General features: G+C 36.6%; 1 protein-coding gene across 3 annotated transcripts; it reads right to left on the reverse strand.

Moving 5' to 3' along the window:
• Window positions 1-586: 586 nt before the first annotated feature.
• NFU1 (NFU1 iron-sulfur cluster scaffold) lies at window positions 587-26,619 on the reverse strand. Of its 3 annotated transcripts, XM_012750193.2 has the most exons (8): window positions 26,527-26,618; window positions 24,079-24,182; window positions 18,492-18,627; window positions 14,356-14,422; window positions 11,816-11,930; window positions 9,002-9,062; window positions 3,147-3,321; window positions 587-761 (listed from the first exon to the last, which is right to left on the reverse strand). In XM_012750193.2, the coding sequence occupies exons 1-8, from the start codon at window positions 26,583-26,585 to the stop codon at window positions 717-719; spliced, it is 762 nt and encodes a 253-aa protein (XP_012605647.1). In that variant the 5' UTR covers window positions 26,586-26,618; the 3' UTR covers window positions 587-716. The 3 variants fall into 3 exon arrangements, with proteins under 3 accessions (XP_012605647.1, XP_075856956.1, XP_075856957.1); XM_076000841.1 differs by lacking the exon at window positions 3,147-3,321 and having other exon boundaries at window positions 26,527-26,619; XM_076000842.1 differs by lacking the exons at window positions 14,356-14,422; window positions 24,079-24,182; window positions 26,527-26,618 and having other exon boundaries at window positions 18,492-18,610.
• Between the last annotated feature and the right edge of the window lie 16 nt (window positions 26,620-26,635).

A 26,635-nucleotide genomic window follows, 5' to 3' on the forward strand; every position in this document is an offset into this window, starting at 1 on the left:
TAACTGTCCAAATTTCCATCATGGCACAGACTGTGGATCTCTGAGCCAAAAGAAGCCAGTAGAAGAAGGACCAAAACAGTTTCTCATCTTTTTTTCAGAGATTCTGCTTCATAAGGTAAAGGCTAGGCATACTGAGGCAGTTTTTCTCATTCTGCTGTCTCATAACCCATGGAAATTTTGTCTAGATTCTGCAATTGAGTTTTTAGCATTATGATTTTTGAGGGGGGGTTCTTTCAGTGAGATATTATGACTACCACGTTGGGGGCTAGTAGCCAGATACTATTTTTAAACCAGAATTTTTTTTTTAAAAAAAAACAAGCTATAAACATCAATAAAAATAGTTTCAGACATCTCAAAAAAAGCTCAGCCATTTTATATTTTAAAAAACATTACATTTACTTCTGTATTTAAAAGTAAATAAATTAGGTGGAGAAAATGTATTTTAAACTGCTTTACACATATGCAAAGAAGGAACCATGAGAAATGAGGAACAAAAATAAAAATATCCCTGGAAAAAATCCACGTGTACAGAAGATGATTCAGGATGTTATAAATAACTCAAATGAGGTAAAGCAAACATGCAATATTTATATATCATTCTCCGAAGAAAGGGTATATTTTATTAATCCTCAAGTTCCTCAGCATATTAATAATAAAAGCTTGGTATATATTGTCAACAAGTCCAACTTTTGTGCCCAAAGAAAATGCAGATTATTTTAAGGTGAGTTTGCTTCTTTTTCATCTGATTCATCATCCATAACCTAAAACCAAAAAACAAAGAATATTTAAAAATTAAGAATTAGATTCTGCTATTTTCTTGATTTTAATATTACTTGTTTACCTGATATACTCTAATCTATAACAATGCGTGACAATCTAGTAAGAATAAATCTATCAACAGCCCCAAAGCACAAGGTTTGAATCATAACCTGGTATCCTAACAACATAAACACAAATTAAATATTTGCTAATTAACTAAAGCACTGGTCTCTTTCCTTGTCTTAAGAGAGGCTTCCAGTAGCAGAGTCTCAGCTGGGCAGAGAAGACAATAAATAATTAACTGGTATTCTCTAGGTATAAGACTAATGTAATTGAATTTTTGTCTTTTTTTCCTCCAAAGCATCTTATTTACTTAAATATATTTTGTCGAGCTATATCAAATTGCTACTGCAAAAACATTTATTTTCATAAAAATAAATCCCTAAAAAAAGTAAACAAATACCATATTAGCAACTAATTACTTTGGTCTTATTCAGATAAAAGATCATTTTAAATCTTAGAAAAATGTAAAGACTTTCAGTTAAAAAAATACTAATGAATACTTGAAGAAAAAATGAAAAGGTGAATATCTTTCCACGAGTTAATATATTACTAAGATAATAAAGACTAACTCCTCTGGAGAGGAAAAGAGTTATATAAACCTAAGAATATTTTTTATCTTCACCACACCTACCACAATTAAATGCCAATTCAAATTTATATCTCAAGGCCAACTCTTCACCGCACCCTGGACAAGTGAATAAAAATGTTCCTTTGTCGGCCGGGCGCTGTGGCTCACGCCTGTAATCCTAGCTCTTGGGAGGCCGAGGCGGGCGGATTGCTCAAGGTCAGGAGTTCGAAACCAGCCTGAGCAAGAGCGAGACCCCGTCTCTACTATAAAATAGAAAGAAATTAATTGGCCAACTGATATATATATAAAAAATTAGCCGGGCATGGTGGCGCATGCCTGTAGTCCCAGCTACTCGGGAGGCTGAGGCAGAAGGATCACTCGAGCCCAGGAGTTTGAGGTTGCTGTGAGCGAGGCTGACGCCACGGCACTCACTCTAGCCTGGGCAACAAAGCGAGACTCTGTCTCAAAAAAAAAAAAAAAAAAAAAAAAATGTTCCTTTGTCAAAGTCACCAAAGTTTCAACTAATTCAATTTTTTTTAAGGTATAGAAAAGATAATGGAAGAAAAATAAATTTTTAAAAAATCTACATGAATCTAGTTCTGATCTGAGACAATCAATGGAAAAACAATTCTTTTACAGTGTATCTTCTGGGTTGAGTAAAAATGAGTATTACTTTCCAGAAATTAATACTTTATATCTAACTAATCTCAGCAACAACCAATCCAAAGAATTGTGTCAATTATTTTAGGCAGAATTTGGAATTCCTAAATTTGGAATAATATTCCTAAATGCTTATTTAATACAAATTATACATAGGACATTTATAAAACACAGGGCTAGTGGTTGCAGAGAAGTACAAAGGCCTAGACATGATTTCAAGTCTCTCAGGGAGCTCTCGAGTAAACATAAAGCCGACACAGACACACAGAAAGAAGCTTTGGAGGAGTCAAAGTGAAGCTTCATTCCAAATGGGGGACTGATAGGGACTTCAAAGAGGAAATGGCAGGTATTGGACCAAAAGGATGAATTTTACTACTACTCAGGGATAAGTGATTCTCAAAAGAGTCGTTAAGGGTACAGAATTACATAAGGAGTGTTTTCAAACTTCTAATTTCCACACATTCTTCCCCTCCTTGATAATCTCTTTATAAAGCCAGTCTCTTGGTTGAGAATCACTGCAGTGAGAGTCAGTACTACTGCTGAGGAGGTGTGCTGTGTTATATTCCTTAGGTATGTTGGCAGAAAAAATGTTGATTATCATGCTATAAAGCCCTAGAACTCTGCTCAGTACTCTGTTTTACTATACAACAAAGTATGATTTCTTGATGAGCTTCTTGCCTGCATGTTTAAGAACAAGAAGTGGATAAATAAGATATGGTAGAACTCTTCCACTAAAGACTTTTAAGTCTCATCTATAAAAAAATCACATGATGTTTTGAATCCCCTTTTCATAATTTCTTATACAATCAGAGCAATAGTATGCCCTCCGAGTCTCAGTTTCCTTATATACAAAATGGGAATGACTTACTGAAAGCAGTGTGTTATTGGAAACTAAATGAGGTAATATTTGTAAAAATGCCTGGCAAATAGTAGGTTCTCATAACACTAAAGTTCTAAAATAAGGAGACATCAAGTGTGATACAAATTACAACACAAAGATCTAGCCCTTGAAGAAAAAAATTAGGTCATGAACTTTTCTTTTCAAATATTTATCTTAATATTTAGCCTAAATGGTCATATAATAATACTGGCATACCTGTTCTACACCTTCTACCTCTGGAATATAAAACTGCAGCATGTTCTGAATTCCATTTTTTAGAGTAATGATTGAACTGGGGCAGCTGGTACAAGAACCTTGGAGTTTTAGCTGTACTATGCCATCTTCAAAGCCTTTATAGATTACATCTCCTCCATCTTCCTGCACAGTTGGCCTGTGATCATAGAATATTTATGATATATTTTTTAAAATAGAAGTTTTCATTGAAAAACTTTAATGCAGCTCAGAGCTTAAATTGTATATTGAAAAAATTCACAAAGTTGTAGCTAGTTTTATAATAGAGAACAGTAACTGTGGCTAAGGTTTACTTGTAATTTTAATTTTTTTAACTTTCAGATAAAATGTCAAAATTCATTCATACAAATATTTACTGTACTTATTATATTTTCTTTTGCTTAACAATATTTTTAAGCATTTAAGATTTCAAATTTCCTAATAATTATTGTGATTACCTAAGATATACTCATTCACTTCTTTTGAGCAAAGGAAGAGGAAGATTGACACATGCTGGCTTCTTTTTATTCAGGTAAACTTTTCATTGAAATATAACATTAATATAGAAAAATGCATAAAATCATATATGTACAATTCAATTTTTACAAAGTGAACACACGTTCGTTACTACCACCCAGACCAAGAAATAGAACACCAGCACCCAAGAAGTCCCCTCTGTGCTTCCTTCTAATCACTCCCCACAAACCAAACATAAGCACTCCTTCCCTATTTCTGTCACCATTGATTAGCTTTGTTTTTGAACTTTGTAATTTATAAATATAAATTCTACTTAGAAATCACATAGAATTTGTATCTGGCTTCTTTTGTTCTTCATGAAATTCACTTGTGTTGTTTTGTTTTTTTTTTTGAGATAGAGTCTTGCTTTGTTGCCCAGGCTAGAGTGAGTGCCGTGGCATCAGCCTAGCTCACAGCAACCTCGAACTCCTGCGCTCAAGCAATCCTACTGCCTCAGCCTCCCGAGTGGCTGGGACTACAGGCATGCGCCACCATGCCCGGCTCACTTGTGTTGTTGAATGTAGTACTAGTTCATTCAATCTCACTGCTGCACAGTATTCCATTAAGTAAACATGTTAAAATTTATTTATCCATTTTATTGTTGTTGGACATTTGGGTTAATACCAGTTTTTGACTTTTCCAAATAATGCAGCTATGGAGTTTCTTGTAAATTTTTTTGGTATGTATATATATATATATATATATATATATATATATATATTACTACTGGGAATATACCTGAGAGTGAAATTGCTGGATCAAAAATATAAATATATTCAGATTTAGTAGATATTACCAAATTATTTTCCAAAGTTATATGAACTTATATTTCCACCAGCAGTGTATGAGAGTTCCTACACATCCTCACCAACAACTGGTGTTGTCAACATTAATGGTTTTAACCATTCTAGTGGATTTGTACTAATATTTCATTGTGATTTAAATTTGAATATTCATAATGACTAATGAGGTTAACCACCTTTTTCATATGTTTAGTGGCTATTTGGTTATTGTCTTTTGTGGAGTGCCTGCTCCAGTTTCTATGATTATCTTTTTCTTACCAATTGTAAGAGTTCTTTAGATATACTGTCATATGTGCACTGTAAATATTCTGTGCTTTGCTTTTTCACTGTAAATGCATCTTTTGATGAAGAGATGTCTTGAAAGAGAAAGTCATAATTTTACTGTAGTCCAATTTATATGTATTTGCCCTGATTTTTCTGTTTTCTTGTGTCCCATGGAAAAAAAATACTTGCCTACACTTAAGTCATACAGATATTCTCCTATTTCAAATTTCCTTTGTGATTTGTTGATCAATAGGTCTGTTTGAAGAGCACTGCTTAGTTTCCAAATATATATTTTATAGTTACCTTTCAGTAAGTAATGTCTAGCTTAATCCCACTGTAGTCACAGAACAATATTCTCAATGATTTCAATCCTTGAAATTTGTTAAGGATTGCTTGATGATCTAGCATACAGTCTCTTTTAGTACATGTTCCAGGTATACTTGAAAAGAATAAAATTTTGTTCTTGTTCAGTACAGCATTCTATTTATGTTAACTTAGTCAAATTTGTTAATCATGTGTTCAAAACTCTCACAGCTTTACTGATTATTTTATGTGCTTGTTCTATTTGTCATTGGGAGAGATGTGTTAGTCTCACACCATGACTATGGATTATCTATTTCTCTTTTTAGTTTTGTCAAATAAAGTTGTCCTTGATATACGCAGGGGATTGGTTCCAGGACCCCTGCGAATACCAAAATCCACACATGCTCATGTCCCACAACTGGCCCTCCATATTCGTCAGTTTTACATCCCACAAATACTGTATTTTCAATCTGTGTTTGTTTGAAAAAATCTGCACATAAATGGGCCCACACAGTTCAAACCTGTGTTATTCAAGGGTCAATTGTATTCTTCATTTATTCTGAAGCTATGTTATTAGGTGCATGTAAGTTTTAGATTAGTATATATTCCTGATAGAAATTACCTTTTTATTACTATGAAAGATCTCTCTTTATCTCTATAAGCTTTAAGGTCATTTGGCCTGACATCTGTATAACTACATCAGCTTTCACTTATTCATTCTTTGAATGCTATAGATTGCTCCATTAGTTTACTTTCCACTTTTCCATATCCTTATATTTAAGGTATATGTCTTTTATAAACAGAATATAGTTGGTTTGGGGGTTTATTTTTTTTTGACATCCACTCTGACAATCTTATCTTTATAAATCAATCCATATACATTTAAATGTAACTACCAATATATTTGGGTTTATATTACCATCTTACTATTTGTTTCCTATTTTGCATTCTTTTGGTTTTTTTATTATTATTCTATTTCTCTCCACTATAGGCTTCTTTTCTTTTTTTTTTTTTTTTTTTTTGAGACAGAGTCTCGCTTGTTGCCCAGGCTAGAGTGAGTGCCGTGGCGTCAGCCTAGCTCACAGCAACCTCAAACTCCTGGGCTCAAGCAATCCTGCTGCCTCAGCCTCCCGAGTAGCTGGGACTACAGGCATGCGCCACCATGCCCGGCTAATTTTATATATATATTAGTTGGCCAATTAATTTCTTTCTATTTTTATAGTAGAGATGGGGTCTCGCTCTTGCTCAGGCTGGTTTCGAACTCCTGACCTCGAGCAATCCGCCCGCCTCAGCCTCCCAGAGTGCTAGGATTACAGGCGTGAGCCACCGCGCCCGGCTCACTATAGGCTTCTTTGTTACACAGTATTTTTTTTGGTTTTTTTTTTTGAGTCAGAGTCTCACTCTGTTGCCCAGGCTAGAGCATCAGCCTAGCTCACAGCAACCTCAAACTCCTGGGCTCAAGCAAGCCTCCTGCCTCAGCCTCCCAAGTAACTGGGACTACAGGCATGCACCACCATACCTGGCCAATTTTTTCTATATATATTTTTTAGTTGGCCAATTAATTTCTTTCTATTTTTAGTAGAGACGGGGTCTCACTCTTGCTCAGGCTGGTCTTGAACTCCTGAGCTCAAGCAATCCTCCTGCCTCGGCCTCCCAGAGTGCTAGGATTATAGGCGTGAGCCACTGCACCCAGCCTACACAGCCTTTTAATATTTATTGTTTATCCTATTAGATGCCTACTTGGTTTCTTAGACTTTATTATAAATTAGTACTTTTACCACTACCCAAACAATGCTAAGACTTTAGAACATTTTTTTTAACCTACCACCTTTTATATTTTTGTCACACATTTTAATTCTAGATATATTTAAAACCCTGCCGGGCGCGGTGGCTCAAGCCTGTAATCCTAGCTCTCTGGGAGGCCGAGGCGGGCGGATTGCTTGAGGTCAGGAGTTCGAAACCAGCCTGAGCAACAGCGAGACCCCGTCTCTACTATAAATAGAAAGAAATTAATTGGCCAACTAATATATACAAAAAATTAGCCGGGCATGGTGGCGAATGCCTGTAGTCCCAGCTACTTGGGAGGCTGAGGCAGGAGGATTGCTTGAGCCAGGAGTTTGAGGTTGCTGTGAGCTAGGCTGACGCCACGGCACTCATTCTAGCCTGGGCAACAAAGCGAGACTCTGTCTCAAAAAAAAAAAAAAAACCCTATGATGGCAAGACCTTTTTTGCCACGTACTTTTTAATCTTTCATGCTTTTTCCCTATATTTCCCATTCTCTTTTCTCTCTGTACTTCAATCTGAATATTTTCTTTTGACCTATTTTCCAGTACACTAATCATCTCTTCAACTGTGTTCAATCCAATGTTAACCTAAGCTAAGGAGTTCAGTTATTACATTTTTTAGTTCCAGAATTACTATTTCTATTTTAGTAGTTTGCAGGTCTCTGATGAAATTCTTTATCTTGTCATCTATTTTGTATTTTAGTCACAGTTATTTTAAAGATTATGTATCATAACTCTAACATCTAGGTTGCCTATGGATTTGTTTTCTTTTCCATTGGTCTAGTTTCTAAGTATGGCTAGCAATTTTTGACTGAATGATAGACACTGTGTATGAAACATTGAAGTGACTTGGGATTATATTACATCACAAAGGATTCATCTTATTTTCTGGCAACAGCTCAATCTACTCTAGAATTAAGCTGACAATACTAGACTACAGTTTTGTAAGCTTGGGCTACCTTTGGAATACTCTCATTTCATAGGTATAGTTCTCTAAGGGACCCAAACAAAAGCCTGGATGTTTCTTGAGGCTCTAGCTCCTTGACAGATCCTAAACTCCAATTTTTGTCCCTCACCCCCGTACCATAAGACTGCCAAAACTCTGCTATGCTTTCCAACTTTTTGTTTTTATTGACTTCTTAGCCTCTTCTTCTATGCAACTAAGAATATGCAAGTATCTTATGAGGAAAATTTCTGAGTGGTAGGCTTATTTTTCTTTTTTGACTAATTATTTTAACTGATGAATAAAAAGTATATATAGTCTCATGTACAACATGATGTTTAGAAATAAATATTCAGGCCAGGCGTGGTGGCTCACGCCTATAATCCTAGCACTCTGAGAGGACAAGGAGGCGGGAGGATCACTCGAGGTCAGGAGTTCGAAACCAGCCTGAGCAAGAGCAAGACCCCGTCTCTACTATAAATAGAAAGAAATTAATTGGCCAACTAAGATATATATATAGAAAAAATTAGCCGGGAATGGTGGCACATGCCTGTAGTCCCAGCTACTTGGGAGGCTGAGGCAGCAGGATTGCTCGATCCCAGGAGTTTGAGGTTGCTGTGAGCTAGGCTGACGCCACTCTAGCCTGGGCAACAAAGCGAGACTCTGTCTCAAAAAAAAGAAATACATATTCATTGTGGAATGACTAAATTGAGCTAATTAACATGTATGTTACCTCACATACTTATTTTATGTAGTAAGAATAATTAAAATCCACTCTCTCAGCAATTTTCAATTTTCATGAACTTGTACTTATTTTGAAACTCTACTATAATCTCACGGACAACTGAAAGTATATTGCTATAATGAGACCAGGTATGGTGGCTCATGCCTATAACCCTAGTACTTTGGGAGGTCAGGGTGGGAGGACTGCTTGAGACCAGGAATTCGAGACCAGCATGAACAAGAGCGAGACCCTATCTCTACAAGAGAATAGAAAAGTTAGCCAGGCCTGGTGGCATGCACCTGTAGTCCTAGCCACTCAGGAGACAAGGCAGAAGAATTGCTTGAGCCCAGAAATTTAAGGTTGTAGTGAGCTATGATGGTGCCACTGCACTCTAGCCTGGGTAACAGAGCAAGACTCTGCCTTTAAAAAAAAAAAAAAGTATATTGCTATAATGAAACTTGCCTCTGCAGCATTTGACTTCAGATTGAGAGAGGAGTACATACCGTATTCTAGTATCTAATAATTCCTTAATCATTGCCACAACTTCATCATCTTCTTCAGATCCTAGAAATAATTACATATTAAAAAATATCAGTAGTAGAAATTTTATATCTATGCAAATATTAAAACAGGATGGTTTTATCTTCATGGCTCAATAAAAACATAAAAGCATAGAACATGTAACTTGGTACAGTGATATATTTGGGAGGAATCGAAGGAGAATCACACATTTGATTCTCTGAAGGAAAATTAGAAATACTGATCAACTCAACATTTAGTGATGAAGGTAAGCATACCGAAATACCTTAATCTACTATACGGTGATATATTTGGGGGGAATCGAAGGAGTATCACACATTTGATTCTCTGAAGGAAAATTAGAAATACTGATCAACTCAACATTTAATGATGAAGGTAAGCATACCGAAATACCTTAATCTACTAATCATTTCAGGGTCTCAAATTTTTAGCCAGTAAATTTGTAAAATGTTCATGGTTCTAAAGGATTGAAAAATAGCAGAGAAAAGAGACTGAATTTTGATGGCAATGGCAACTTTGAGACAAAAAGGCACACCTACTTTCTAAGTTAAGTTACATCTTTAGTTTCTCATTTGAGTGAGAAAGAACCTCTCATTTGAGGTTTTTAAGAAGACAATAATACTAAATGTAGATGTAAGCTTTCTGGAAATTTCTGAAATGTTCTATAAATCTTCTGAGTAAAAAGTTAGTTTTTCATTTTTATTTTGCTTTGTTATTGTTTTTTGTAAGGTTATATACTTATCTTCACTAATGCTTTTCTATGAGTTTGGGTTTTTTTGAGAAATTTATTTACCTTTGAGAAAATTTAAAATTCAGAAATTTCAAATTACACTATAACAAACACTAGATTCTGGCAACCCCATAAATAACAATATTAATATCAAATTATATTAACTTTGAGTCTTTTTAAGTAAAAGAATTAAGACATAAAAAAGCTAAAATTCTCTTAGATCAGCAAACCTAAGTTCAATTCTTCACTATTCCTTCTATAGACAACCACTTTTCATGAGTTTAGTGTATATCTTTCTAGTACGTTTACATTTACATGTGTAAATTTATACAAACGAGACCATACCATACACACTTTTCTATACCTTGCTTTTTTCTATATAACTTAACCTAAAGGTCTTTTGATATCAGCATGCACAGATGTGCCTCAATATTTAAAATAGGTACATATTAACTTTTGTATAGATTTGTCTTTGGCCGGTTTCTTGATTATTTTAGTTGTTACGGTTTGCTGCTAGTTCTAACAATCCAGCAACATATTTGCTTGTATAAACATTTATCAGTGTACTTTTGCAAATATATTTATGAAATAAATTCCTAGTCATGGGACATTTGTGTCAAAAGGCTTATGTATTTTTAATTTTGGTAGCTGTAGTCAAATTACTCTCAAAAAGTTATAATAATTTTACATATGTATCCATCAAGAACAGATGTAACTGTTTCATGTGTTATTAAAAATGTGCATGAATGGTACATTTGTAAATGCACATACACTTTAATTTTCCTTTTTCACTTAATATTTTCTTTTATATCTTTTCATGTTGATAGCTCCCACTCTAGTTTATTCCTTTTAATCTGCTGATATAGTTAAAAAATATTTCAATGAACATGCTTCTATATGGTGCCTTGTACACATTTGTAAGATTCTTTTAGGGTATATACCTAGAAGTACAACTGTATCATCTAAAGATGATCATACAAATGTTTGTGCATATATGTATATACATTTATAAACATACAGTTTTTATGGTAAAGTTTTTTAAGTTGACCAATTGTTAGAACAAATGAGAGTGTTAAACAAAGTTGACAGATAAATAAGATCAATATACAAAAATTAGCTGGGTGCAGTGTCACATGCCTATAGTCTCAGCTATTCATGAGGCTGAGCTAGGAGGATTACTTGAGTCCAGAAATTTGAGGTTGCAGTGAGCTATAATCTAGCCTCTGCACTCTTAGCCTGGGATACAGAGCAAGACCCTGTCTCTAAACAAAACAAAACAGATAAATCAAATTTGCACACATCTCTGGAAGCAGAGAGGGAAAAGGAATGGGGTTGTAGGTATTTTAGCTGTATCTTTAATATTTTATTTAAAACAGGTCTGAAGCAACTGTGGCATAAAGTTAACATTTATAGTATCTGAGTGGAGGATAAATGGGTGAACATTATGTTATGTTTGGCATGTTTGGAAAATTTTACAATTAAAAAATTAGTTTTGTGGCCGGGCGTGGTGGCTCACGCCTGTAATCCTAGCACTCTGGATGGCGGAGTCGGGCAGATTGCTAGAGATCAGGAGTTCAAAACCAGCCTGAGCGACACCCTGTCTCTACTAAAAATAGAAATAAATTAATTGGCCAACTAAAATATATATATACAAAAAATTAGCTGGGCATGGTGGCACATGCCTGTAGTCCCAGCTACTTGGGAGGCTGAGGCAGTAGGATCGCTTGAGTCCAGGAGATTGAGGTTGCTGTGAGCTAGGCTGATGCCACAGCACTCATTCTAGCCTGGGCAACAAAGTGAGACGCTGTCTCAAAAAAAAAAAAAAAAATTAGTTTTGCATGGTAGATTCAATTTATATACAAGTTTTCAAAAATGAGATAACATAGTATATATGAAGTTTTGCCCCCTCTGGAACTGGCTTCAGGGCCAAATATGTTAAATGATAAAAATCTATATTCCTATGACTTCTGAAATCAAGGCAAATGTAACGAAAATAGAAAAGTCTAATAAAAAAGACAGATATTGATTACTGAACACAACATGTTACCTGCTTCTCCTGAAGATGTTTCCTCAGTAACTAAGGGTAAGCCAGATGCAAAGAAGTCCATGATTGTTGCATAAATATCTGGTTTCAGTAAATTCCAGTCTAATTCTTCATTTTCCTATAAGCATTTAAAGGAAAATGCCACATTTCCAGCAAAGGGCAAAAACAAATACAGAACAATTCCTTGTATCTTTCAAGAATCTTTTCCTATACACATCCTATACAGTACTATGCAACAGCACCCATTTCTGGAGAATACACATCAGTTCCAAATCTTAAGGGTCTCACTTAAATGACTTTCAGAAGATAAAATCTTAGAACATCCTCCATTCATTCATTCATCAAACTTTTATTAAGTGTGCTATATATATCATACTCTGTATAGGGGATAATGATTAAAATGACAAAAATATATTTTTTCATGATGTAAACAGAATTAAAATAGTAAATGAATTTTCTGTCTTTAAAGAGGACAAATAAAGAGTCTCATTCTCTTAAAGAAAATAAGATATAACTGCTTGATCAAATATACAGGACATCCCACAACTATTCAAAAAATTCAACTTACATATATTACTTAAAGAGTATTAAAGAAATTCAGGCCGGGCGTGGTGGCTCACGCCTGTAATCCTAGCACTCTGGGAGGCCGAGGTGCAAGGATCACTCGAGGTCAGGAGTTCAAAACCAGCCTGAGCAAAAGCGACACCCCGTCTCTACTAAAAAAATAGAAAGAAATTAATTGGCCAACTAAAAATATATAGAAAAATTTAGCCAGGCATGGTGGTGCATGCCTGTAGTCCCAGCTACTTAGGCGGCTGAGGTAGTAGGATCGCTTGAGCCCAGGAGTTTGAGGTTGCTGTGAGCTAGGCTGATGCCACAGTACTCTAGCCAGGACAATGGAGTGAGACTTTGGAGACTCTGTCTCAAAAAAAGAAAGAAATTCAATGATGCAACTGTAGAACCATGGCTACTCTGCTGGAGGACTTATGAACTGTCAACAAGACTGGTATCCTTAAGAATGATTCCATAAGTATTTCACCTGTATACCTGACCAACTAGTTATTTCCATAAATAAAAAGGTAGGATTATTAAACACCTAAGTAGTACTAACATCTAAAAAGAGAAAGGTAACATGTTTTGTTTTTAGTTTTTTAAAGGGAAGTTCTTTAGGAGGAAAAACTATTAGATGCAGTCTATTTAGACTATCATGGTGCTATTAACTAGAGACTTTGCTTAAATACCATTAAAAATTGAGTCAACATGGATTAAAGGGACTATATTTGTCATGAGTTAAGAACCCAATTTAGACACTCTGGGAGGCCAAGGCAGGAGGATCACTCAAGGTCAGGAGTTCAGAACCAGCCTGAGCAAGAGCAAGACCTCATCTCTACTAAAAATAGAAAGAAATTAATTGGCCAAATAAAAACATATAGAAAAAAATTAGCCAGGCATGGTGGCGCATGACCGTAGTCCCAGCTACTCGGGAGGCTGAGGCAGAAGGATTGCTTGAGCCCAGGAGTTTGAGGTTGCTGTCAACTAGGCTGATGCCATGTCACTTTAGCCTGGGCAACAGAGTGAGACTCTGTCAAAAAAAAAAAAAAAAAAAGGAAAAAGACAAAGTAAGATAAATTAGCACTGCTACAAATATAAGAGTAAAACTAGTGATATGTCTTAGTAATTGGGAAAGGAAACAAGTTCTATGTAATATTATAATAAATTATTTGGAAGATGGATCAGAATGCCACCTCAATCTTTAGTAAATGGTAGGCTCCACTAAGTAGTAAAAAAAAAAGAAGAAAAATATTCTGAATTTGTCTGAATGAAAAAAAAGATAGCATATAAGCTGCAAATATACATATACATTTAGGAAAAAACCCACAAATGATATATAAACAAACCTATGAATTAACAATTACAGAAAGGAAACAGGCAATTGCTGAAGATGTCAAGTAAATATGATAGTCCATAATGAGAAAGGTTATTGAAAGAAAACAAATAAAATTCACTATTCTATTAAATATCAAATATTAAATATGTTATGGAAGTATTATTGCAGAATGGTGGAATTTGTACACATATATGTAATTTGTTTTACATATGTGTGTATATATATCTCAACAGAATGAATGAATATATCTCCTTTCAAAGTGGGCACATATATCATGGCATCTGACATATATCTATGTAATTTGTTTGTTTAATAATAATTAGTAAAACTAATACTCAGAAGCCCAAATTATAGTCCTGCCAAGGTTAAGTCTCACTACAGGCTAGATTTATAATCTTGGACACTGCATTTAACCCTCTGAAACTCAAGTTTTTCTCTTTTAAAAAAATGAGAGACCTGAACTATAGTTAATTTTAACTAGAAAATTCTATTAAATAATTAACTTGAGAAATGTGAGAAGTAAACTTCATTTGAGATTTTTAATTATATGTAAAAAACATAAAATGTATTAAGAATATAAATTCTAGAGAGGGGTATTAGACTCAGAAAAAAGTAAAAGTACTTCAATTCTTATTTTATATAATCCTATGTTTACCTTAGTGACAGTGATAAAATCTGGTCCAAAGAAGACACTTTTTACTCCTTCAATCCTAAACAACTGCCTGTGAATAAAGAAACAATAAGACAATAAAATCTTTTTTTTTTTTTTTTTTTTTTTTTTGAGACAGAGTCTCACTTTGTTGTCCAGGCTAGAGTGAGTGCCGTGGCGTCAGCCTAGCTCACAGCAACCTCAAACTCCTGGGCTTGAGTGATCCTTCTGCCTCAGCCTCCCGAGTAGCTGGGACTACAGGCATGCGCCACCATGCCCGGCTAATTTTTTTTTTTTTTTTATATATATATATCAGTTGGCCAATTAATTTCTTTCTATTTTATAGTAGAGACGGGGTCTCGCTCTTGCTCAGGCTGGTTTTGAACTCCTGACCTTGAGCAATCCGCCCGCCTCGGCCTCCCAAGAGCTAGGATTACAGGCGTGAGCCACAGCGCCCGGCCACAATAAAATCTTTTATAATGGAAAAGTTTAAATATATATAAAAGTAAAGAGAAAAGTAGAATTTCCATGTACCCATGTACCCAGCTTCAACAATTATCAACTCATGGCCAATTTTATTTTCTTACCCAATGATCCAGCAATCCCATGCCTAGGTATGTGCCCAAGAGAAATGAAAATATATGCTCCCCAAAGACTTGTACATGAATCTTTATAGCAGCTTTACTTGTATTAATAATAGCCACAAAAAAAAAAGTCTAGACATATCCTCCAACTGGTGAATGAATAAACAGACTGTGGTATATGCATACAATCAGTTACTCATCATTCAACAAATATTTGACATCTACTGAGTGCCAAGCACTGTATGATAGTACAAGATATACAATGATAACCAAGATAGACTGGTCTCTGTCCTAAGGAACCTTACATTCTAGCTTATAACAAAAAATTCCCTACTAACACAGAAAGAAAACAAGATTAGTTTTGACTGAAGATAAATTTTGTAAATCCAGGAGACACACTATTTTCAAAAGACTAATTTGAAAAAGGCTTTTGCCAACTGAACATCTATCAGACATAATCTCTAACAAATCTGTAACTGAGTTCATCAAGGCTTTTTTACCTTTACATTTTTAAAATATAAATCTGTGAACTCATTCTTGATGCAAACATTTCAAACAATACATATAGTTTAAATGCCCCTCGACTACCCCTCCTGAATCCTCAGTTATCAGTTTGGTGTGCATTCTTTCAGATCCTTTTGTCAATGCATTTGTTCTATGCTTTTTGTTTTTATATACATAATATATTGTGCTCATTGTTCTACAATTTGCTTACTTCACTTAATAGTCTTAGATGTCTTTCTATGACAGTGAATATGGGTATTTCTCATCTTTTTTAATACCTGCAGACTATGGATGGACAAAGTTTATTTAACTTTTCCTATTGATGAATATTGAAGTTGTTTCCAACTTAAAAACAAGGCTACAATGAACATCCCTGCACATACCTTGTATACATGTGTTGGTGTTCTCTAAAGTAGGATTTTTCAAACCCACAAGTGAGTTATGAAATCAATTACTGTGTTTCTCCAAAAATAAGACAGGGTCTTATATTTATTTTTCCTCAAGAAGACACCCTAGAGCTTATTTTCAGGGGATGTGTTATTTTCCCCTCAAAGCCTCAGCGTGCAGCATGCACAGGATGGCCGGGACCTGACAGGGGGAGCCAACCTTGCTGGTGGGGCTGCCCGCACCTTTCCGGTCACCTCTGGGATAGTAGCTGTCACGATGGGGCAGGTGAGAAGGGCTGCTCGTCTTCTTTACCACTCCAAGACGAAATGCATGGGTTGTGGAGATGCGCTTCGTAGCCACGCCCATCACCAGGTCTTATATTCAGGGTAGGGCTTATATTGCGCAAATGCTTAGAAATCCTGCTAGGGCTTATTTTATGGGTAGGTCTTATTTTCGGGGAAACACGGTATGTAGTGACTAGGATTTTATCTAATAAAATAAAACAGAACAGAATAACAAAGACAGATGAAGAAAGGAAATTTAAGAATATTGCCCATTGTAAGGATGAAAACTATCCCACCAAACATTTTTACACACACACACACACACACAGATGTATGTGTGTACTGGGTCATAATGTAAAACACTTCTTACTGTGGCTTGTATTAAAAAAGTATGAAAAACAAATGCTCTAAGGTATATTCTGAGAAGTGACATATATAAGTAAAAGGACACGTATATATTAATTAGGAATTTTAAAAACTATTCCTGAGCTTACCAAATCTCTTACTCCCCTAAATGAGACACGGCTGTATGTACATAACTAGTTACCTACACTTTATTTTCTAAGTATCTTTGGCAATCAGTATCAGACTTAGGTTACCAAAAATTTCAACCGATGCTGACCAATTCTAATATTCCTTATTATAAATAATTTCTTTAACTATCAGTTAAAAAGAGGTTCCTTCCAACAATTTTATCATTTGTGCTTTATCATCCGTTTTTGTTTTTGTTTTTTTTTTAGAGACAGGGTCTTGCTCTGTTGCCCACGCTAGAGTGCAGTGGTATGCTCACAGCTCACTGCAACCTCCAGTTCCTGGGCTCTAGCAATTCTCCTGGCTCAGCCTCCCGAGCAGCAAGGATTACAGGTACACGCCAACATGCCTGGCTAATTTTTTAAAATTTTGTTGTAGAGACAGGGTCTCACTGCATTGCCTAGGCTGGTCTCAAACTACTGGCCTCAAAAGATCCTCCCAACTTGGCTTCCCAAAGGGCCAGGATTACAGGATTGAGCCACCATGCTTTATCATCTCTAAGACACAGTGTTCCCCCTTTATCTTTGGAGGTATACATTTCAAGACCCCCAGTGGATCCCTGAAACCACAGATAGTACTAAACCCTATATATGCTATGCTTTTTCCTATACATACCTATAATGTATACCAATAATATATACCTATAATATGTACCTATATATACCTATAATATATACCTATAATAAAGTTCAACTTATTAATTAAGCACAGTAAGAGATTAACAACAATAACTAATAACAAAATAGAATGATTATAACAATATGCCAGCATCACTATTCTTGTACTTCAGGCCCTTATTAAGTAAAATAAGGATTACTTGAACACAAGCACTGCAATTTTGCAACATCTAGTAACTGAGAAGTATGCAGCAAGAATATGCTGGAAAAAGGGAGAATTTACATCCTGGGCAGGACAGAGTGAGATTTCATCACACTACTCAGAATGATGTGTAATTTAAAACTTATGAGTTTATTTCTGGAATTTTCCACTTAATATCTTTGGACCCCAGTTGATGTTAGAAACTACAGAAAGTAAAACCAAAGATAAAGGGGGACTTATGTATCTTTAAACATGTCTTTATTCGGTGAATTTAAAAACTAGTTCCACTAACCAGTTTCTAAAAATCACACCATACTATAATCCTTTATAGTTCTGAGTAGAATATTTTAGGAATTACTCCACCTTGAAACATCTAGAAATTCGATTATCCTTATGAATAAAATGAGCAAGTTTTCATCACTCTATCAGATTTTTAAAGATTTAGAATGGAAAATTACCATCAATTAGCAATTTAATGTTTTTTTCCTAAAGTAAAAATGTAAATTTTTATTTACTCATGTTACAGACCTTTCAAATACATCACTCTTTAGAAGAAAGGTTTTTTAATATCAACTCTTATTTTTCTTTACCTCACACCAGAAAAATAAATAAATAAATAATTCTCTATACTAAAAACAAAAACAAAAACATAGGCTCGGTGGCTCACCCCTGTAATCCCAGCACTTTGGGAGGCCTACGTGGAAGACTGCTTGAGACCAGGAGTTCAAAACCAGCCTGAGCGAGAGCAAGACCCATATCTACAAAAAACAGAAAAATTAGACAGGCATGGTGGGTGAGGCAGGAGGATGACTGGAGCCTAGGAGTTCAAGGTGGCAGTGAGCTATGATGAGGCCACTATACTACTCCAGCCTGGGCAACAGAGTGGGAGACCTTGTCTCCTCCCAACAAAAACAAAAACAACAAATATATATATATGTGGTACACACATAAATGCAATAGCTAAATAAGGCTGTCTTAACCCCAAGTCAGTTACTTATGTTTCTTGGCAAAGCAAATGAAAATAGTAACTTACCTAGCCAGAGGGGATCGAAATGCTGTAGCTGCGGTAGGAAAATCCATGGTCCTTGTCTCAAGAACTGGTTTTCCTGGTATAAACTTTAAACTGTTGGGATTTGGAGTATCTTGTGTTTGAATAAACATGTATCTCACTAAAAAAGAAAAAGAAGAATATTATTCTAGAAAAAAAATAAAATATTTTTCTAGAATGTTATCCTAGAAAAAATAACAAGACTATGGCCTATGAAGTGCTCATTTTCAGAAAACCAGAAGAAGTGAGAAAAACTGGAAAAAACAAGGCTTTACTGCCCATACTGACACAATAATAATTTATAAAGATGAGGCCAGACATGGTGGCTCACGCCTATAATCCTACCACTCTGGAAGGCCGAGGCAGATGGATCCTTCAAGGTCTAGAGTTCGAGACCAGCCTGAGCAAGAGCAAGACCCCGTCTCTACTAAAAATAGAAAGAAATTAATTGGCCAACTAAAAATATATAGAAAAAATTAGCCAGGCATGGTGGTACATGCCTGTAGTCCCAGCTACTCAGGAGGCTGAGGCAGAAGGATTGCTTGATCCCAGGAGTTTGAGGTTGCTGTGAGCTAGGCTGATGCCATGGCACTCTAGCCTGGGCAACAGAGTGAGACTCTCTCAAAAAAAAAAAAAAAAAAAAACTTTATAAAGATGAGAAAGAAATATAACAGTATATTTAGGATAACTACATAGAATTTTATATTAATACTTTGATTATTTAGTTACTCAACAAATTCTAGCAATATCCTATACTTAAGTAGGAAGGTACATCATAATTCAGGAGTCATATATATATACTCTGTTTAGTGACTTGGTCCGAGTGGTTATCATAATCATAATCATAGATCATTTATCACCATGATATTAATAAAGTAAAATGTTACATTCCCTTCTTTCCAAAGTACCACCATTATATTAAAGATAATAAAGTTAGAGATTTATAATAATAGTAATAACAAACATTTATTATTTGCTTATTACATGCCAGATACAGGGTCAGGTGCTTGAAATGTATTAAGAATTATACCTTTAACAACCCTATAAAGAAGGTACTACTATTCTCACTTTACAAATGAAAAAACTGAGGCAGAGAGATACTAAATAACTTGCCCAATGGTATTAGTTAGTAACATTATAAAATCATATAAGTGGAAATCTATGCAAATTACTTTCTGGAATATTTGAAAGATATCTTTATAGGCTCTTTTCTTCTATGTTTCTTCTAGGACCATGATGAGACTGAGAATGAATTCATTATAACAATAAAGAGAAAACAGAATCTTTAATTTCCTACCTTGCTATAATGACAACTTGCAGGACAAAAGGATAGCATTGGAATTTTAATAATTATAAAACTATTAAACAGACTTTATTTATTACAGAAATAAACTTCTTATAAGATCTGAGAGCTATAGTGATTTTAAAAGAAAAAGAAAGAAAAGAAGGTGGAGGATTTCTTTAAGATGGAAGAAATCATCTTAAAGCAGTATATTTAAATAGGTTGACAGCAGTATATATTAATAATAATAACTAAAATATATTGATTGCATATCATGTGCTCGGCCTGGTGCTAAGCACATTACACATGTAAAGTACATCATTTAATCTTTACGTCCCAAGGAGGCATTGTTTTTATCTTATTTTTTAACGAGGAAACTAAAGGTCACTCAGCTACTAAGTGACAGAGGCAGGATTCAAATCTGGACAATTTTCTAGTGCTGACCCTCTTAGCCACTATGCATACTGCCAATGCTTATCTATTACTGCTAAGCATAACAGGAAAATAAGATCAGTCTCCCCATTCTGTCATAATTTTCATTCCACATATTTTAGGAGAGATAATAAAATATCAAAAAGCAACAGTTTTAAATTTGAAAGAGATTAAATTTGGCAAAACATATGGTTGGTATGAAAGTGTTTTTCTTAACCATTAGGGAGAAGGTTCTAATTTGACAGCTGAGAGTTGCTTTTGCACCTTGCCATGCAGTTACAGCTAGCTAATGTTAAACCATTTCCTGGATACAGTAGCAATTAAAACTAAACTCTCATTCATTTTGCTTAAGTTACTGTCCTAATTATACATCAGTTGGTGACCAGGCAAATCCTAAAAAAGAGAAAAATAAAAAATAATCTTGATGTCCAGCATGTCATTTAAAATATTTATATCTCTGCCAAGACATTCTGAAAATCTGTGTTATAAAGGAACAATTTTTCAAATGAAACGTTAAAGAAAGGGCTGCCACCACTGTCTATAAATAAAAGACAGAAAGGTTCTTCTAACCCTGGTTCTGAACCAAACATTTATTACAGTCTGTCTGTCTGTCTTTCTTTCTTTCTTTTTTTTTTTTTTTTAAGACAGAGTCTCACTTTGTTGCTCAAGCTAGAGTGAGTGCCGTGGCGTCAGCCCAGCTCACAGCAACCTCAATCTCCTGGGCTCAAGCGATCCTCCTGCCTCAGCCTCCCGAGTACCTGGGACTACAGGCATGCGCCACCATGCCTGGCTAATTTTTTCTATATATATTAGTTGGCCAATTAATTCCTTTCTATTTATAGTAGAGACGGGGGTCTCGCCCTTGCTCAGGCTGGTTTCGAACTCCTGACCTCGAGCAATCCGCCCGCCTTGGCCTCCCAGAGTGCTAGGATTATAGGCGTGAGCCACCGCACCCAGCCTGTCTGTCTTTCTTTACATTTCTTTTTTTTTAAGACAGGGTCTCACTCTTCACCCGGGCTAGAGCACAGTGGTGTCATCATAGCTCACAGCAACCTCAAACTCCTAGGCTCAAGCCATTCTCCTGCCTCAGCTTCCCAAGTAGCTAGGACTACAAGTGCACATCACCACACACAGCTATTTTTCTATATTTTTGTAGAGATGGGGTCTCACTCTTGCTCAGGCTGGTCTCAAACTCCTGACCTCAAGCGATCCTCCCACCTTGGCCTTCCAGAGTGCTAGGATTACAGGCATGAGCTATGGCACCTGGTCCAGCATTTCTTAATAATTTATTGGTAACCAATATCTCTGCATACACATTAAACATTCTACCAATACTTGAAGAATTAAATTTGGCTTTATTTTACTCAATCCACTTAAGTAAATCTAGACCTGCAGAAAGAAAAACGTTTTAGAAATATTTAAAGGTAAAACCTATAAATGTTTTTTTAAAAAGTCACTTAAAAGCATATAATCGGCCGGGGGCGGTGGCTCACGCCTGTAATCCTAGTACTCTGGGAGGCCAAGGTGGGCAGATCGCTCCAGGTCAGGAGTTCGAAACCAGCCTGAGCAAGAGCGAGACCCCGTCTCTACCATAAATAGAAAGAAATTTTGGCCAACTAAAATATATATATAAAAAATTAGTCGGGCACGGTGGCGCATACCTATAGTCCCAGCTACTCGGGAGGCTGAGGCAGTAGGATCGCTTGAGCCCAGGAGTTTGAGGTTGCTGTGAGGTAGGCTGATGCCACGGCACTCACTCTAGCCTGGGCAACAAAGTGAGACTCTGTCTAAAAAAAAAAACAAAAATTCAAAAAAAGCATATAATCTATACATGCTGTCTGATCATAGAAATTATGAAAATATATGACATCACTACCATACAATGTTTCTCTTTTGACAATAAACTATTTCAAAACATATATTTGAATAGGTAAATATTTAACAAGATCATTCCAATTTTAACCTAAATTGGGTTTAATTAGGTATTTCAAAGTGTCATGAGAGTTACAAAAGGATAGACTGATATAAAATGATTTTCCTATTATGCTTGGTACTCAGAGGTACCAAAATAGGTAGGCATAAGATCCTCCAAAATATAGATTAGTGCTGCTTATAGTCAATATCAATGACAAAATCAGTGGGTTTCTAATTTGAAAAGCCTAGATGACAACATAATTCAGTTCTACAAAATTTAGAAGTCCAATTAAAGTGGTCTGATCTATTGAGTTATTCAATATTTACATATTTATGTCTAAACTATTCTGTGATTCAAGGAGACGGGCAAGCTGGCAGGAAAGCACTCCTCTTCTTGCCCATGTTTACAGAAGGCATAAAGTCTCTACCCTTGTACCTTTAGTCAGAGTCAGCCACCTTCCAGAGGATAGCCACAGGAAGGTGTTTAAGGTCATGATGGAAAGGGGGATAGGCTGAATCAATATACTTACAGTTCCATAACCGCATATAGGTATGCACTTATACACACACATACATGTGCATTCATATACACACCTAAGCTTCTATAACCACATTACAATGGTCACATTAATACCTTTTTTTTTGAGAAGGGTCTTATTTTGTTGATCAGGCTGAGGTAGAAGGGTAAGATCATAGCTCACGGTTTCCTGAAACTCCTGGGCTCAAGTGATCCTCCCACCTCAGCCTCCAGGGTAGCTGGGACTACTGGCATATGCCCCTAAGCCCAGCACATTTCAAATTATTTTCAAATCCCATCTTAATAACTATTTCCAATATTAAAGAAACTCAAAGTATATAATATCAACAAGATTGTTAACAAAACCACAGTAATTAATTTTGACAAAAAAAGGAAAACTATATTCAAAATCCTATGTTGTAAGGTCTGGATGAAAGCCAGAGATATACTGATTTTACAGGTATTCTTACCAAAATAAGAAAAGCAGTAACTTAAAATACATATGATTATTTGAAGCACAAACCCATTTATAACTTCCTTTTTTTTTTTTTTTTGAGACAGAGTCTCACTTTGTTGCCCAGGCTACAGTGAGTGCCGTGGCGTCAGCCTAGCTCACAGCAACCTCAAACTCCTGGGCTCAAGCAATCCATGCCTGGCTCATTTTTTAAATATATATTAGTTGGCCAATTAATTTCTTTCTATTTATAGTAGAGACAGGGTCTCGCTCTTGCTCAGGCTGGTTTCGAACTCCTGACCTAGAGCAATCCACCCGCCTCAGCCTCTCAGAGTGCTAGGATTACAGGCGTGAGCCACCGCGCCCGGCCTATAACTTCCTTTTACAATATTTTCAATTCAGAAATCATTTATTGAGCAACTCTTGTGTTCCAGGGGATTATTATATTACTCTATTATATAAAATACTGAGATTTCATAGATCTAATGGACAATGTCCTTGCAAATAACTAAAGTATGGTCTTACAGTAGAAAAAAACACTCTATATTCTTTTTTTTTTTTTGAGGCAGAGTCTCACCCTGTTGCCTGGGTTAAGAGTGCCGTGGCATCAGCCTAGCTCACAGCAACCTCAAACTACTGGGCTCAGATGATCCTCCTGCCTCAGCCTCCCAAGTAGCTGGGACTACAGGCATGTGCCACCATGCCCGGCTGATTTTTTCTATTTTTTTTTTTTTTTTCAGTAGAGACGGAGTCTTGCTCTTGCTCAGGCTGGTCTCAAACTCCTGAGCTCAAACAATCCTCCTGCCTTGGTCTCCCAGAGTGCTAGGATTACAGGCGTGAGCCACCATGACCGGCCTCTATATTCTTTTTATAGGGTTCTAAGTAGAAAATTCTAATCTTTTATGATCCACAAAATCCTAGCACAGTTCCATTATTCTGAACACCATTTGCTCTAAAAGAGGTAAAATGTTACCTGTGTTACGTAGGGCTGTAGGTAGTAGGAAAAGTGGTCTCTGTACAAATTGATGCAAAGGATATTTCTTAATGGTATATGGATTCTTCATCACAAGACAGAGCCTACATTTTAAAACAAATAATAAATGACATTTTAAGAGATCTAATCTTTTAAAACAAGTTCCTATTTCTCGTGTATAAAGACATATGTAAAACTCAAACATAACCAGCAATAAAAAATGACAGAGCTGACTTTTCATTTTCCATCTACAACATTATTTTCACTTACTTAGACAAGCAATATTTACAAACAATTCAACAGGTAAAGCTCAAATGGAAATTCATAGCCTTGATAACTGGATGTACACAAGATACTATAACATCCAGGTATAAGAAACAAAATTGCATTTACATTAGTCATTTATAACCTGGAGTCCCAGACTCCTAGCTATTCATGAAGGAGGCAAAGAACTATAGGCATTTATTTCTTCTTTAGAAAAAAATTTAAAACCAGGTAATAGAGTCACATGGTTCAAAACTAATAAGGAAATAAGTGTGTTATGGTGAAAAGTCTTCCTCCTTCTCTGCACACCACTACTATGTTTCCCTCTGTAGATAAAATATGTATCACCTGTTTTGAAAAGGATTTCATGGTGGGGGTGGTGCAAAAAAAGTATTTCAATACTTCAAAAAATCTAATAGACAGTATACTGTTGTCCCCCAACCTGCTAAATCAGCCAACAGTCTTTACATGCTTTCTGTTTGGAAATATGCTTTCTGATTGGAAATATATTAACCTAATGTTGTAACTTTCACTCTTTTTGTTTAGTGGAGAGGTGACAGGGTGTTGCTCTTTTGCCTGGGCTAGAGTGCAGTGGTGTGATCATAGCTCACTGCAACATCAAACTCCTGGGTTCAAGGGATCCCCCTGCCTCAGCTCCCAAGTACCTGGGACTACAGGTGTGCACTACCATGCCCTGATAATTTTCTACATTTCAGAAGAGACAGGGTTTCACTATGTTGCTCAGGCTGCTCTCAAACTTCTGGCCTCAAGTGATCTTCCTGCCTTGGCCTCCCCAAGTGAGTCACTGGTGGCCATATGCTCTTGGTGTCCATGGTCATATAGACCAGTGGCTCTCAAATTATGATCCCTGGGCTCCTGGAGTCTTCTAGGGGTGGCGAGGGGGGGGTCCAGGAGGTCAACACCATTTTCATAATACTACAGAATTTTTTACAGTATTCACTTTGTGGACACTTGCACTGATATGAAAGCAACAGTGTTTGGTGAAACCTCCAAGGTCTTAACCCAAATCAACTAAGTAGCAGCACCAAACTGCACCAGAGGTCATATTCTTTAGCCCCACATTTGTTGCAGTTCAACAAAAGGCCAGCTTCACCGTAAGAATGTCCATGCTGGACTAGTAATTATTAATTTTCTTAAAATGTGTCCCTTGAGTATATCCTGTTAATAGTCTGCGAATAAAGCACTTCTGCTGGATACCCAAGTACTGACAACATTTACATAATTGTTTGAACTGCAAGTTGAGCTACCTGCTTTTTTCATAGAACATTTTTTTTTTTTTTTTTTTTTTGAGAGAGAGTCTGGCTCTGTCCCCTGGCTACAATGCAGTGGTGTCATCATAGCTCACTCACTGCAACTTCAAACTCCTGGGGCAATCCACCCTCCTGCCTCAGGCCTCCTGAGCAGCTGAGACTACAGGAGGGCACCACCAAGGAAAACATCTCAACATATGAGGGGGAGACAGGACATAACCAACAAAAAACCCTTCTGCAACCTTAATATTTTTAGGAAATGCGTTTAATCTTAAACAGCACGTTTAACCCTAAAACTTCTAATACTCAAGAGGTCAAACTCCTTTGTAGGCCTTTTTCTCCAGAAGTAAAATCAGGGTTTACACCTACAGAAGTCCTCTGCCAAAGCTGACATATGTCTTTGAAAGGCAAAACTCAAAGCCCTGCTGGGGAAAGGGGAAAAGCAAGGGAAAGGTGTGGGCTTAAGTGGTGGTGGTGAAGATGGGAAGGAAACCTAGCGGCCAGATTGTCCTAGGAGTTCCAACACTTCGGAGCTGTGGGACCTTGGATATATCACATCCCCTTTCTGGGCCTCACTGGGAAAATGAAATAATGAGATAAGGCATTTTCTTCCTTTCTTTGTGACATTCTGATTTGTGTTTAAAAGAGGAGGGAATGCACGTGGTCGAAAGGCTGGGGGTGGGAGGGGAAACCACACGATTCAAATCCAGCTCCTCAGATCTGATCTGTCTCTACAGCAGGACTCTGCGAGCCCGTCTCCCGACTGCTAGACCCTCAACTGCGGTGACGGGGACAGACCCAACGGCTCCGTCAGATGCACTGCCTCCCCCCTTGAGAAAGAGTCTGCGAGGCGGCGACCGCTCCGCTAGATAAACGCAGCGGCACCCCTGTTGGAGCCAGGCCGGTCACCTACCGCCTGCGCAGCCCCGCGGCAGCAGCAGCCGCTCCACAGCCCCGCCAGGCCGCCGCCATCTTAGTCCTAGGTGCGCAGGCGCGTCCTCGGAAGCACTAGGGAAGCCCTG

Source organism: Microcebus murinus, chromosome 3 (genome assembly GCF_040939455.1).
Source record: "Microcebus murinus isolate Inina chromosome 3, M.murinus_Inina_mat1.0, whole genome shotgun sequence".
Taxonomy (NCBI): domain Eukaryota; kingdom Metazoa; phylum Chordata; class Mammalia; order Primates; family Cheirogaleidae; genus Microcebus; species Microcebus murinus.